The following is a 15405-nucleotide window of genomic DNA, read 5'->3' as shown; positions in this document are numbered from 1 at the left end:
GCCCACGTCTTACATGACTCACGGCCTTGGGTCACTCCTCGTGATGTGTGCTTTCGCTCAATCTCATCGAATTAGACATAGGGCCGCACACCAAAGCATGCATTAGCATAAATCGGGCCATGTTGCTTTAAACAACATGCGATTTACTACGCTCTTACAAGCATTGGGGCACAACCATCTAACCAAACAAGACTAAGGTTTTTTGAAAGAGGTTTTGACTCGATAAAAGAAAACTAACTTGAAAATTACAACCAAACTAACAAACGATAAATTACAAGTGACAAAACAAATAAATAACGAACGATGCGAAAACAAACGAACCAGGAAAGGCCAAAGGCCACGGCCAAATCACGGCCAAACCCAAACAAGGCTATCCTAAGTCCTAGGTCAGGTTCATTAGTTGGATCAATTGATTGCGAAACGAACTCGGAACGAATTAGAAAACAAGTTAGAAACGACGTTGATCGATTGAAAAGAGGTCTTGCAATTGTGTATTCTACACGGCTCAAAAGGGGTCAAATTAGGTCAAGTTCGCTAATTAATTTAACTCATCGAGTGTTAATAAGAAGGTGCTAATCACGCACTCTTATACTAGCGAGAAATTAGGTGAAAGAGAGAGATGCGTTCATTAAGTTACAGAATTGTTAGTTGATTTTTAAAGCTATGTCGATGTACCCTAAAGTGTCTAATTAGGTTATTAAATTGATCTAATGTCATCTAAATAAGTCATATGTTAACAATAAGAGGTCATACTAACATGCAACGGGTCCTAAGGTGGGTCAAATTGCACGAGAGAAGAGGAGATGTCAAAAGCGAAGAACGAAGTTAAAATCGTTTTATTAATGCCCTACCTTGAACACGAGGATATGTAAATGAGACGGGGGTGTACGACCGACTGATGTAGCGGTTTCTTTTCCCATCTCAAGTCAACGCGGGTGTTCATGGTGGTACTTTAACTCATACTCGGACTAAACTAGTTTCATAGTTAATTTAAACGATAAATAAAAAGCGATAAACAAACAAAACAAATTATAAAAGAACAAACATAAAAACGAAATAAAAAAAAGGAGAAAGAGGAGGATTTGATGCACCCTCAACCTACATGTATCGTTGACACCGTCTTGGGTCGTAATCGATGGTAGATTTTATCTCGAGAGGCCGTCGTCGACGAAGAAACAAAGCAAACACGCGTTTTTGGCAAATCTGGACAGCAACTTTCAAACGATGATTTCTCCCTCGTTTCACGATGAAAATTCGATTTAAAAGATGTTTTGAAAACTAGAAAGAGAGGAGAACAGAGATCTTAAAGCAACCCCTGCTCGTTTTGAGTTATTGGGCACGAAAAACGAGCACAAACAGAACTGGACAGACAGGAACAAACCGCGAAAACAGAGTGTATAACACTCTGTTTTTCGAGGGATTTCGTATACTCTCAAGGGCAATTTGGCTCGTAAATCTTTGTTTAATGTGTAGATGGATGTTATGTGGTTAATTAGGAGCAAGAAACTCGAGTTTTGATGGAGGTTTGAGGGAGGAACGAATTGTTTTTCGAGGAGGACACACAAACAGTTTCAGTTTGTATGTCGGTTTTGTGGAGGGTTTTTGAGAGGCAATTAGGGTTTGTTTCTGAGGTTTAAAGCTTGTGAGTGATGGTAGGATGTGGGGAGAACTTCGAGGAATGAATGTATGGTGAAGGGGTGGTATTTATAAGGAGTTAAAGTAGGTTAAAAGGGAGGAGAGGCAGACGGGCTCGGCTGAGCATAGCTGCTGTCCAGCAGCTTTTGGGGGGTTTTCTAGGGTTCGTTTGGGGGGTTTTCTTGGTGATTAAGGTAAGGTAATATGGGTAGGATATTAGGGTATGGGTTAGGGTTAATGGGCACGGGTTTTGGTGGTATTTGGAGCGGGTTTTGGGCTCGGGATTGAGCTGCAAAACAGGGGGGGCTGTTTCGTGTTTTGCGGGCTGGTTGGGGGTGATTTGGGGCATGGTTTGGGCCGTGGTTATGAGGTTCGAACTGGGGTTGGATGGGTAGTGGTCCAGGTTGGTTAGTGTACTCGATATTCGTGCCAACTCGTAAAGAAAACGGGCTCAAAAACCGAGCTAAAATCGAGCTCAAAAACACATGTTCAAAACGAGTTCTTTTCGATTTTCAAATCGATTTTTCAAATCAATTAACACATTAAAATAAATGATTTTTCAAACCAAATATACTCATAAAATGATTTTTCAAATCGAATATTTATTTTATTTTCAATAAAATAAACTTGGGAAAATAAATTCGAAATAAAATAAAATAAATTGAATTCACCCAAAAAAGCCATAATTTAAATATCATTTAAATTAATCAAATGAACTCACTTAAAAAACATTAATTTAAATATCATTTAAATTAATAAAATACGTCATCGACGACGCCCATTCTACATCGTAAAACGAGCTCCAAATAATGACAATGACAACTAAAGAATACATGTGTCCTATCATCATCGGGTGTTTGTCGGGTTCTCTATAAATTCCAATATCGACGGATATGGGTATCTACAACTAGTTTATGGAATTGTTTATTGTATCAAACTGTAGTTTTGGACATGGATTATTGGTTCATAATTCTTTTTTTTTTTTTTGGTTAAAATGGACAAAATAACATTAAAAAAGAGAGTTCAAGTACATCATGGTGGAGGGTCGAGGGGAAGAGGCGCACATGCCGAAATGTAATCAATGTTACAACAGTCTAAGACAAAGGGTGGGGCAAAATCCCACACAAAAAAACCGTTACATGAACTAGTGTCTTTGCTTGAAACCTTGGCAATTGCATCCGCCACTTTGTTAGCCGATCTCTTCTCAAAAACAAGCTTCAACCGGGGCGAGGCTTTTAATTGTTCCCTACACTCAAGTATAATATTAGTATATGGTCCGCAAGGGGGATCACGACTCAAAATAACATTAATGGCATTAGAACAATCAGAAGCAATCAAAAAGTTTTCCGTGGACCAAGAAGCAAAACGTAAGCCCTCCCTAATGACGAGGACTTCACAAATGAAAGGGCTAGGGCCAAACAACCTAGTAGACCACCCACGAACCCAGGAACCATCGCTTGTCCTAGCAACACACCCAATACTAGCAAACAGGGAGGAGGAGGAGAAAGCCGCGTCGACATTGACTTTAAGCCAGTCATGCGGAGGAGGGGCCCAGCTACTCGGGTAGCGAGAGGCAGAAGGTCATGACTCATAGATAGGAGGTGTGGAGGGGACAGGGTGGTTGGCAGAAATCCAGGCGGAGGCTTGGGCAGAAATTGCATTGCAAAGAAGTAAAGAAAGGGGGGGGGGGGTGAAAGGTTTAGGGGAAAAGATGAGATCACAGCGCCTCAGCCAAAGACGCCAAATAATGAAAGAGAAGAGGGTACTCCAAGAGGCGTCATCAGAAGTACAGTTTTCATGAAGCCACAGTTAGAGATCAAGGGAGAAAAAGCCATGGCGCATGTTTTTTTTTCCTTTTTTGTTGATGAGGGGGTTGAATCTCCCCTAGCCTATGCATTCCCGCGCCACCACATGGACCATGTAAGTCACCCCTTTAAAAGCTGCAGTACGTACCATTCTTCATATAAAAAAAACTTTTATTATCTCTAAACAAAGAAGCTAGATGACATAGTACGTACCAAACTAATTAAATTACAGATACAGATAGCTAGGTAAGTTGTCATAAGCTATTTATTTACGGGCATATTACGTAAAAATAAATCGTAACGTAAAGAAATAAGTAATACTTATAAATATGCATGACACGGTGAGAAAATGATCAGCCTTCTAAACAAATTATTTAATTGCTATTCCCAAACATCTTCCTAAGCTTAATAACTTGGGAATGATCAATGAGCGTAGTCTTCTCAACGATCTCAGCTGGCAAATTTCCGGCGAATAAAGCCGTAGAAGTAACTTGAAGTCCAGGATTCGCACTGTTCAAACTAACAAACGCAAGAGCAGGACCTTTGCCAACATTAACTTGAAAATGCAACAATCCTTGAGGAAAGATCATAACATCACCAACCTCTAGGGTTTTATAATATGCAACATGCATTATCATTATCAATAAACCCTGTAATTATTGTCCCCTTAACAAGAATGATAATCTCGGATGACCGGTGAGTGTGCATGGGAATGGACCCACCCACCGCGAGGTCTAACCTTGCTATGGACCTAACCCGTTTAAACCAGGGTACGCGTCAGCAAATGCCAAATGCACATTATTTTTGAAACCGTTATTGGTTGGTCCACCAACACGAAACCCAGTGAAAATAAAATCGTCGAGTGTTACATTACTAGGGTTTTTGCAAGCGTAACCTGACGGTCCCATTGGGAGATTGATATCTCCTACGCAAAAGTCCGAGACAATTGCATGGGATATTGAAGCCATAAGTGAGCAAGTTATGAAAAATGCAAGATTATTCATGTTGTTACGTCGAAAAATAATGTTGTGATTATTTTGTGTATGTTGTGATGTAATTTTTGGTAAAGTTGTGGCATTATTTATAGCTTTGGATCGTCCTGTAAATTTGCTGAGAAACTGCCTGGATTGTTGAGACGTTTGTTAACATCGCATGCATATTCGCTTGGGTCATGCATGGGAGCATGATCTTGTTTGTTTTGGAAAATTCAAGGATTTGACCTTTGTTTTCGTCTATATTGTCAGTTTGTCATTTAATTTTCGCAAATTATGATCATTTAAGATGGGTATAGAAGTTTTTTCTTAAATGGGGTTGATACCCAAACTATTTAATAAAATGGGGCCGGTTTCAAACTATTTACCAAAAATGGGTCCACGTCATCATTTCCGAATTTTTCTTGTTTTTTTTTTGTTTAATTGGACAAGTCGCTGTCCAGGATAGCGACAAGATGCTTCCCATATTGAGTTGTTCGACATGCTACCTTCGTCCTCGCCGTTCTCCTTGTTCCGACCACCAAATGACGAAATACCACCACCATTCTCTTCTTCTCACTTCCCTTATCGTATACACATATTTATTTGAGTAATTAGCTCAATATTTTGCGCTAAAAACGACCCTCAATATCACCATCCACTAACGATTTCGGTTTCGCGATAATCGATTCTATTTTTCACTGCAACTGCATTTTTTTTCGTAAGAAATATTAGAACCCGTGAGTGTGATAATTGGTGTTGTTGAACAGAGGAAGTAGTGAACCCATGGAAAAAGGGATTACTAACTTATGACAGTAGCTTTAATAGTTTGCGTTAAAAACGCTACTATTTTGAAAAATAGAATCGATTATCGCGAAACCGAAATCGTTAGTGGACGGTGATATTGAGGGTCGTTTTTATCGCAAACTATTGAGCTAATTACTCAAATAAATATGTGTATACAATAAGGGAAGTGAGAAGAAGAGAATGGTGGTGGTATTTTGTCATTTGGTGGTCGGAACAAGGAGAACGGCGAGGACGAAAGTAGCATGTCGAACAACTCAATATGGGAAGCACCCTCAATATATCCGTCTTAAGCATAAGTGGGGTATTATTTGCCCATTTTTATGCTTAAGACGCATAGATCCATCATAAAAAAAAAAAAACAGAAAACAAAAACTTTAGTTGAAGCGATCCAAATTTACGTTTGTATGCACTCTTCCTTTTCTATTCTAAAGTGGTGTTCTTAGGAAAACTAATCTCGTCTGGTCATAGACAAGAATGCTTCTGGATCAAAAGAAAATTACTCCGTATTGAGAGTAAAATTTGTACCACCATACGCATAAATATCTTAACTATATCATGTAACATATTATGAATTTAAATATTAAATTAAATAATAGTCTATAGTAAGTAATACGGAGTAGTAGATACTCCCTCTGTCTCACCCATTTATTTACATTTACTTTTTGCCACCATTTATGAGTGGAGAGAATCTCTAATATAATTTCTAATAGAGTAAATTATAAATTACTCCCTTTTAAGTTGCACTTTTCTAAACTTACTCCCTTATAAGTTTTTTTTTTAAAATTACTCCCTTAAGTTAACCTCAGACCAAAAGTTACTATCAAACTTGTTTTCAGGTGAAAAATTAAGTAAAGGGACGAAATTGCCCTTTGGAAAATTACCCACTTCATTCTCTTCCTCTTGCTCTCTTCATTATCTTTCCATCTCCTAGATCCACCTTACTACCACCACACCACCGCACAACCTCCACCACTGTCATCACCCCCAAACTACCTCCAGACTCTCCGGCGTATATCCCAACCAGCCCCACCGTAAGTCGACATAAATTCAAAACGCTAGATGTACCAAAAACGACGCACAAATTCAATAAGCTAATATATCCGGCGACGTTGTCGGCAAAATTAAAGGCTGAAACTGATTTCGTCAATATTTTTCGTGGTTGAATCGCCGAGGACGTCGCTCTCCGGTGGTCGTTATCGGCAAAAAAACGCAAAGGGGCAAGAAAGAATAGATAAAGGCGGATGGTGAGGTTCTCATGAGGGAGGAGAAGGGCGGCTGGTGGGGTGTTGGAGAGCAAGGTTAGGGTGGCGGCTGGTGGGGTGTCGGAGAGCAAGGATGGGGTGGCGGCTGGTCTCAGGTGATTTAACATAGGGTGATTTAACATAGAGTTAGGGGCATTTTCGTCATGAATTTAGAAAAATGGAGGGAAAATTCAAAAAGAGACGGAAATACACCCCAGAGTTCGAAAATGGTAGCAACTTTTGGTCTGAGGTCAACTTAAGGGAGTAATTTTAAAAAAAAAACTTATAAGGGAGTAAGTTTAGAAAAGTGCAACTTAAAAGGGAGTAATTTATAATTTACTCTTTCTAATATATAACATAAAATATAGTTATGTGAGATCTTTTTTTAATCGTCTTAATGAGTACTTTAAGAAAAATATTAAATTTTTATAATTTTTAGTAATATGTAAATAAAAATATGAATAAAATAAAATGTACATTGACAAATGTAAAAAAGTAAACAAAAAGAAATGGGCGAAACGGAGGAAGTAAAAGCTAAGCATCGTGGTTGATGCCGAAAGCAATGCCATATGTATCGTCCCCTCCTAATAATATTGTCATAGTAATTAAATCACTTTGCACAAAAAAAAAAAAATAGTAATTAAATCACAAATATAAATATGGAAAATGAGGTATACGTACATTATTTGATAAATAGTGAGATTTTTCGTTAAAAGCCCAAATTACACCGTTATTCAAACAAAATCGAGTTCATTGTTGAAAGTCTTGAAACACGAAATGGATATTAATTACAGTATTTCTTAAGATACATTTCCTTTTATTAAAGCTGATATATTCCTCTTTTTCCCAGTTTTTTTATCGCGCGCTGAAGTAATAAAAACTCTGTAATTTTATTGCGACTAGAAAACTAGAGTTAAGATTCTTTAAAGTTGTAAAATTACATGGATGAGTTTTCTACCTAAGTATTAGAATAATTTTTCATATTTTTATGTTCACTTAAAAAACTCACCATCTATTGTACTTTACCCAATTATAATAAATGAATCAATTCCACCAACAACAAACTCTCTAGATGGAGAATTTCTATAACATGATTTTGTACAAATTTCAGCTTAGTTTAGCTCACTAAGCTAGTAAAGTAATAAGAATTAATACACATGTTAAACTGAGAATTATTTTATACTTTTTCTATCCCGATCATTTAATGTCTTATTTTATTTTGGAATGTCTTAGGTATGTGTTGTCCTTTCTATTTTAAGAATGAATTTGATAAGCAATTTAATCATTCATACTCAATTTGGTTAACTTGTCATTTAGTAATTTGCTTCATCCTTTTCTCTTGATCTTTGTGTCAAAATCAAAGGATAACAATTAACCGGAACGGAATATCTCCCTTTACACCCAGAAAAACACACGATACGTACTATATACCTTGGTCAACAGGCAGGCCAAACATGCATGAATTGTCAATGCAAGCTGGTCTACGAAAGACGCCTTGCCAAATAATTAAGGATATATAGTTTGCCTTTAGAGGATGACGTCTTTGATTACCTTGTATCAACCTGGACTCCTCTTTTTTTGACGGTTAGACTAAACTTCTCTATACACTAGTTGTTGCGCCGCGCCCTACCGGGCGCGGAGCCCCAAATCAGTTTAATCATTTATAAAAAAGACTAACTAAAATTCTGTTGATGACTTTGTCAATTTGGTCTAAACCATTTATCAGACATATCGGGAACCTTACTCCACTATTTTGGGTGGTCAAATTCATATATGATGACTTAGGGATTGGAACGTACAATTTTACAAATTTGGTCATTTAATTTGGACGGTGTGAAAAGATTGTTAAGTCATAATAAAGGCACGATGATGCATGCTATATAGGATTAAGATGGAATAAAGCAAGGAATGTTTAAGGAAAAAAATTAGGGTTTGTCTAGTAGTCATATGTTACTATCCGCTACACCCAGAAATTAACTGCTAGTTTTATTTCCAATACAACTTTCTGTACAACGGTTTTTGGGCTATTTAACCTGAAACCTTTCCTTCGTATGCTTGAAAGTGTGCACCCGTTACAAAACTGTACCAGAAGTTGACAAGATAAGCATGAACTATTTTGTGTTTAGATTAGAGACTTATGTTTGAGCACCCACTTGTTCTTTAAATGTGCTAGTCTATCTTCTTTAATATATGCCCCATTTGTTTTTCAGAAAGCAGCAGCAGTGGCAACGCCGTGCCGAGACTTTTTGTAACAAAATCAATAAGCACCAACCATTTACATAAATTCTGAAATTGCAGTAGCTATATTGCTCCAAACAGATCAATGTAGCAAATGATGAATTGGCATACTCTATTAGACAAGTACCATACACACAATGCATATGAAGCATGTTTCTCTATAGTTACTAACATTTATCTAGAGATCCTTTACCCGTCAAAACAATTATGGATTTCGATTTTTTACTGGTAGAAGCAGGTCCTTAAAATGATTATAGGTGTCGCATAAGACCACAAATTCACTCAACACTGACTCTTGCGCCTTAGCCTAAATGAGTAATGAGAACAACCCTGCCATCAATACAGGTTACCCTAAGCCTTAGTTATCTTTTATGCATCTTCAAAGGTCTTTGGTAAGGCGAAGGTTTTACATTTAATACTGATAGTGAGCCATAAGTATATGTCCCTTCCTATGAGAATTTACATATGTTGACTTAGAAGGTTCGAGTCTTGTATAGAGAAACAAATCACTAAAGCGGTTAAGACTACTTCTAGAATTACGTGTTCCCTAAGATACATTCCCATTTTTAAAAAGGCTCCTCGGTCTTCTCTTGTCGATGTGAGCTATAGTCCTTCAACTTCGGGGATGTACACCCACTCTTAAAGTGACTCAGTATTCGAACACCGCCAAAACGCCCGTCTTGCCAGGTTCTAGTACCGGGCCTGATTCTATAAACCTAAGCATGATTTAAAACAGTGGTCACATACAATACATATGCACCTTGACTTACACGTAAATTTGAGAGACAAAAGGAAGGTTTACTTGTCAATTGTCATCCAGGTTGGCCCTAAGTGTCTTCTCCCAACAAGCTTCAGAGCTAGAAGGTCAACAAGAATCAGATCTCCCTTTGTGACGAGGAAAGCATTCAAATTTAGTGATAAGAAGTATGAGTTTCTCAAATTAACAATCGACCACATTCAAAATCCTTATGCTACCAGTAATAGAAAATCAGTGCATTAATTCACGTGGGCACTGTGATAGCGGCAAGGTGAATGAGAGGGAGCGGGATACAAAGTAACATTTGATGCGAGTAGCTGAGAACATTTTTTAGCAGCAAAATATGATCCATAAAGTCACGAGAACCTTTAGTGAATCTAGCTAGTAGCGCCTTTATAACCTTACTTTTGGTTCCCTTTTCAATGATTTTTACTTGAACAAATAATCCAATCCATATTTTACACTCAAATTGACACATCTGCAAACCTACCAATATATACTACATCCTTACTTGTAGTTCGTGGTGGCGCCACCTGTGGATGAATAACTACAAGCTCCGTTAAACCCCAAATATTAGCACAAACACCAAGTCATGCCACAAACAAAGGCTTGAAAGCAATGACCAAATCAGTGGCACAATACAATCAGTTCTAATAACCGCATCAATAAGTGATGTATTAATCCACAACCTAAAGGCCTATGTCCATCGTCAGAAACGTCAATACCTATCTAAATTCGGAGCAATTAAGCGTTAAAACGAAAATATAAGCCTTAGAAAATGTTCCAAGATCTATAAGACAAGCAAAGAGTCGGTAAAAGAAGGAAAGGCGGAGGAAACGATTACCTGCAACTCTGCAAGGTTCTTATGATTGTCGTCCGACCACTTAATAACAAAGGAGTTGCGTGAATAACCACTAATATAATGATATTAGCACAAACACCAAAAATAGACGGTGGTGAGTCAATCAAAGTGAAACCTTGCTAAGAGAAATAAACCTTTTGACAAATGGGTCTGCCTAAAACTCAAATACATGAATTAAGACAATATTGACTATAGAATGGCAGAATAAATCTGAAGCACAATATTTGAAAGACGGTAGATATGCACTGGTTGCATAACTGGGGTCTGTGACTTATCTTCGACGCTTTTCGGGTCAATAAGTGTTTGCTTATCGAACTCTTCACCCCAAACATACCGCTTTCATGCCACTCAGAATGAGAGGATTATGACGACATTCTAAAATGAGAATATTTCTCAAAAGAAAAAGGGAAAAACTTGGATGTTGCCCTATGTTTGGTTTCATTAAAGTTTACAAGGCAAGTTTTAAGAGATTAAATGAATATCACTTTAATTTTATAGTCGGACTTCAATAAAATACAGTAGTAGTAAAAAGCAGTATGACTATGACAGGATTACTCCCTTTTACATGAACTACCAACAGTGAAAATAAAATTGGTAAGATATGGTAACTTGGTTTATGGTAACTCACTGATTCTCTTATGGTTTACCTATGATCTCCATGGATGATGTTATAAAAGATACTATATTTATATGGTTATTTGAAGTTAGGACACAATATGAGTGAGTTACTTATGTGAGTATGTGACGTTACTCATTTTTTTTTGCATGGGTTACAAGCTTATAATCCCTCTTGAAGCCCTCTAATAACTAATAAAATATGGGGATGAATTAGCAATGGAGACAGAAAGCTTAGACTTTGATGGGTATTTTACGAAGATTAGTCGCTACTTTGACGGTTAATAGTGACTCCTTGCTCCTCTATCGATCCTCTAACATTCTTTGAAAACTAAATGTGAGAATTTATTATGTGGTGAGATGGTGCAAAGCTAACACCGAACCGAATTTACACAACAAAACATACCTATATAGTCTTCTTTGACCTGTAAATTATACGAGTAGTTGTTAAAATAAAAATCTATAGAAAAAAGTCGATAGTCAATAAATCAAAGTTTTTTTTTTCACTAAAGTTGATTGAGGAGTTTACTGTTCTGTTTTTAAAGATAGTATTGCCCTAAGAGAATTACCAGTTGATCTTTTTTCCCCTTCATCTACACCTTAACAATGATTTCAAAAGTACCGAGACAATACGAATGCATGAATGGAACATGAAATCAGCTTAAATCAAGTGAAGAAACTAAAACACAAAGCATTAAAGAAAAAAGCGGGGGTAAGATGAATAACCTGAAAGCCAAGAGATCCTGAGCTTAAGGTCACGTCGGTCTTGAAGGAAAACAAAGGACTGACCTCAAAAAGTGAAGGCTTGTAAACCTGCAGATTTCGAATATTCGTACACCATGAAAGCGTAACAGTGGCACTGTAAGCAAACATTTTAGAAACTGAAAGTTCAATTAAGCTCTATAATCTAGTCCATGAAAGCATAACAGTACCCCTCAACTGGAACTATGGACTAAATTTGCTCGAACTAATAAATTACTTGCTTAAACACAACAATTCATAAATCACAAAATTAGGTGACTAACTAAATGCATACAAATCAATCTTTATGAGTCTAAGAGCAATTAATCATACAGAGGTCATCCTAAAATTAAGATGTACCGTCCTCATCCCTTTGCCCTTTCCCTTCCCCTCATCCTCATCCTCCCCCTACGACAACACCACCCTTAAAAACTGGGTTAAAAATAGTTTAATTGTGAATTACCAGTGCTGCTACGCTAATAAATGCTTTAATCTGGGGAATTTTATAGGAAATTAGGAAAAGTTCAGAAAAATCTTACTTTAAATCATGTCAAAGTCAATGGGTGTTCCACCATCTCCTCCTCTCCTACCCATTCTGTTTCCCTTTCCTTCTCCCTCCTTCCCCAACACGCTAACCGTTTCGATTTAGGAACTACGACATCACAATGATCGCACTTAATAGAATTTTGGTTACTTGCGTCACCACGACAAGCGCTATTCACAATTGCCTTTGCACATTTTCCCACCGGCAGTACTGGGGCTATACTAATTTGTACCTGTCAATAGTCAACAAGCAAGCCAAAGCTATGAAAAACTATATAAGGTGACAGCGGGAGTACTCGATCACTACGAGAGGAAAAATAAGGAATTACATCTATTATCTCCCGATCGAAACCATTTCGCCTTTCTCGGAGAGAAATTTTCCCTTGGTCATTTGATTGATCAACCCCGGAGTCACAATTGTAATCCCAATGTCTCCTCCAAGCTCGGTTTGCAATGTCTCAAAGAAGCTGATCAGTGCTGCCTTGCTAGTCTATAAGAACCAAGGATCCATTAAGCCAATAGATGATAAGTCAAAGGTAGTTGAATTAATGCTATGAGTCGTAGTAAATTAAAAAGAGACGCGTGTTTGTATACTGTATAGATTGCTAATCGCGGTACAGGTAACCAAGCCCCAACAGATGTCGTGAATACTATCTTGCCTTTGCTACTTCTGAGATACGGAATTGCATGGTGTGCAGCGTAAATTGATCCCTAGAAGTTTGTAAACTCTTTCTCACATGCAGTCCAGGAGGCCATCTTGCATCAAGGACCTTGATTTTAGTGACACTGCAACCAATTTGAAAATATTGATCATATCCAGTAGCTTATTTGAGCACCACAGGTAGCAAATGCATAAATTAATTAGCACAATCTCGCATTAAAGTCCAAGTGTACTCGTTGACGAGAAAAGGGAAAACATAGTAATAAGATGATAGCGTAATATGGTCAACTAGATGGCTGTTGAAATGAGAAGGATATAAGGCTGACTACTAAGTCCATCATTTCAAGCAAAAGGCAACCTCACACAGCAGAATCAAACGCTGGGCATACCTCGTAAACCATACGGTGTTCTAAAATCCAATTCAACACTAAGCCTATATATTAACAATAGTAATCGTAATAATAATAACGGTAATAACAACAAAGACAATCGCAATAGTGATATGGTGGCAACGGCAAAACTAATAATAACCACAATAATAACAACAAAACCCACACAGTGACAGATAAGGTAGCACAACAACCAGACTGCACATGAAATGATTAATTCACAAATCCTTATTTCTAAACTAAAATCTGAAGACGGAAATCACAGTAGACCAAACGTAACAACACGTTAACAACATAACAATTAATTATAACGGGTAAAGAACACAATAAATCTGAAATAATCAAGAAAGAAAAGTAAATTGGTATTAGAAGTAAATACCTAGGTTTTGCTGAGGGAGGTCGACTGTTGTGCGAGAAACCAAAGACGGATCAGAATAAGCGGTAAAGTGGAATGGCAGGGTAAAGAACGATTGTGGCTGTGAGTTAAAGGAGAAATGGAGGGAGGAGATATTTAAGGAGAATCTAACGGTAGGAGGGTGACTTGCTTCCCTACTATTCATTGATAATAGGTTAAGGTATAACATCTTCAAGCTTCATTCAAATTGTTCCATCTGATTCAGAAGGAATAAAAAAATTCTTTACGACTGAAACATCTTCAAGCTCCATATGACAACAAAGGGGATAAGAAAGAAATCGTACTTAAACTGAAACTAAACGAAACTGAAACTAATAAAAATGGAGAAATGAATTACCATGTGAGGAGGGAGATAAGCTGAGAGTAGAAAGTGGTACGTGGGTGGAGGGAATGAGTGATCCAGCAAGATGGAAAGCCCAAAAAAACAAAGAAAAAAAAAACAGCCAGGAACTTAAGCATGGCGGAAGTCCATTGTAAGCACAATAATTTGAGAAATTGAATGTTTAGACTTACGTTGCAGATGAGTGATCTCTTATCAGGAATGAAAGCCAAACCATCTATAACTGTCACCATCATGTTTTGACCTAGAGGAACCAAGAAACATCCACATAAACAATTGTTAAAAATCTAAGATATTAAAAGAGAACAAGTTTGGTTATAAGTAAACCATAAGGTATAATAAACAGATCTTACCTAATATAAGAACACCTTTTCAATGTACACGACTCGTATCACCAAAGGCGCCTCTTGTTGTTGCAATTACCACCTTTATAGTCCATTTACAACAAATTCAATTAGAAGAACATAACTATAAACAATAAGAATGATCCAAAGCTACTTTTTTTCGCAGATTCGATATCAGTAGAAGGAGCCGCATCTACCTACAACAAAAAACAATAACAAAAACAACATAAAAAATGTGAAAAAGATAGAAACTTTATTACTGAGAACCATTCCAATCTGGGTTTCATCTGATTTTGAAACCCAGATTGGAGCTGTGGCATTCACTCCACAGCCCGCAAAACTACAACCACAACATCGACAATCTAAAATATATAAAATCAATAAAAGGAAGTCAACAGTTCTGAATGGATCACCTATTAATTGCAGGGGAAGTGGTAAACCTAAAACCCTAGGGAATCCAGAGTCGACACAAATAACAGGGAGACATTCCAAACAAATGGAAGTTTGTCATGTATATGAACACGTCTAAACTTTAAGTCACAAACCCAAAAAACCAGGATCAAAAAAGTAAACGATAAGACGGAGAAACGCAAAAGGAAATACGTAAAACAAAACTAATTAGGTTTAGAATCAATACTTCTTGTGCTAAGCTCAAGCTCTCACTCCGCAGCCCGAGAATCCTGCACCCACAATAAAAGAAATCAACATATATAAAAGCAACTAAATTATGTTAATAGAAAGAGCTAATTGAAATTGATGCCAAAACTCTTGTTGTAAAAACAATTGTTGTACATATCTATAACCTGAACTCCAGGCCGACTTTTGTAGCCCTTAAAAACAAGTTTAACAACTCCCGAAACAACTGCAACAACACCCACCAAAAACTATGTTATAAGCAGCGGAAAAAAATAACAAGTCTTTACCTATTAAATAAAAGCAATCTAAAACAAAAAATAAACGTATAACCTCGCAAAGAAACATATGTTCCGGTGTAATTCCAGAGCAAGTATTGTTACCACCCGTGGCTTGTAGAATGATGTC

At 37.2% G+C, this 15405-nt stretch overlaps 1 protein-coding gene and 1 long non-coding RNA gene across 2 annotated transcripts; both read right to left on the bottom strand.

Annotated features, from left to right (window-relative positions):
* Window positions 1-3814: 3814 nt before the first annotated feature.
* On the bottom strand, window positions 3815-4444 carry LOC141590502 (germin-like protein subfamily 3 member 3). Its single transcript, XM_074411092.1, has 2 exons — window positions 4192-4444; window positions 3815-4044 (listed from the first exon to the last, which is right to left on the bottom strand). Exons 1-2 carry the CDS (start codon window positions 4442-4444, stop codon window positions 3815-3817), a joined length of 483 nt encoding a protein of 160 aa, XP_074267193.1.
* An 8841-nt stretch (window positions 4445-13285) lies between these two features.
* Window positions 13286-14861, bottom strand: LOC141591230 (uncharacterized). Its single transcript, XR_012520746.1, has 5 exons — window positions 14778-14861; window positions 14374-14446; window positions 14194-14264; window positions 14018-14037; window positions 13286-13876 (listed from the first exon to the last, which is right to left on the bottom strand). It is a non-coding gene; the product is annotated as an uncharacterized LOC141591230 (long non-coding RNA).
* Window positions 14862-15405: the final 544 nt, after the last annotated feature.

The sequence above is a fragment of the Silene latifolia genome, chromosome 7 (genome assembly GCF_048544455.1).
Source record: "Silene latifolia isolate original U9 population chromosome 7, ASM4854445v1, whole genome shotgun sequence".
Taxonomy (NCBI): domain Eukaryota; kingdom Viridiplantae; phylum Streptophyta; class Magnoliopsida; order Caryophyllales; family Caryophyllaceae; genus Silene; species Silene latifolia.
The sequence above is the reverse complement of the archived record's forward strand: the minus strand, read 5'-3'. Positions and strand labels throughout refer to the sequence as shown.

Coding starts and splice junctions, on each gene's coding strand:
- LOC141590502 (XM_074411092.1), bottom strand. CDS start 4,444: ATGAATAATCTTGCATTTTTCATAACTTGCTCACTTATGGCTTCAATA. Junction 4,045..4,191: donor CCCTGGTTTAAACGGGTTAG/GTCCATAGCAAG, acceptor ATAAAACCCTAG/AGGTTGGTGATGTTATGATC.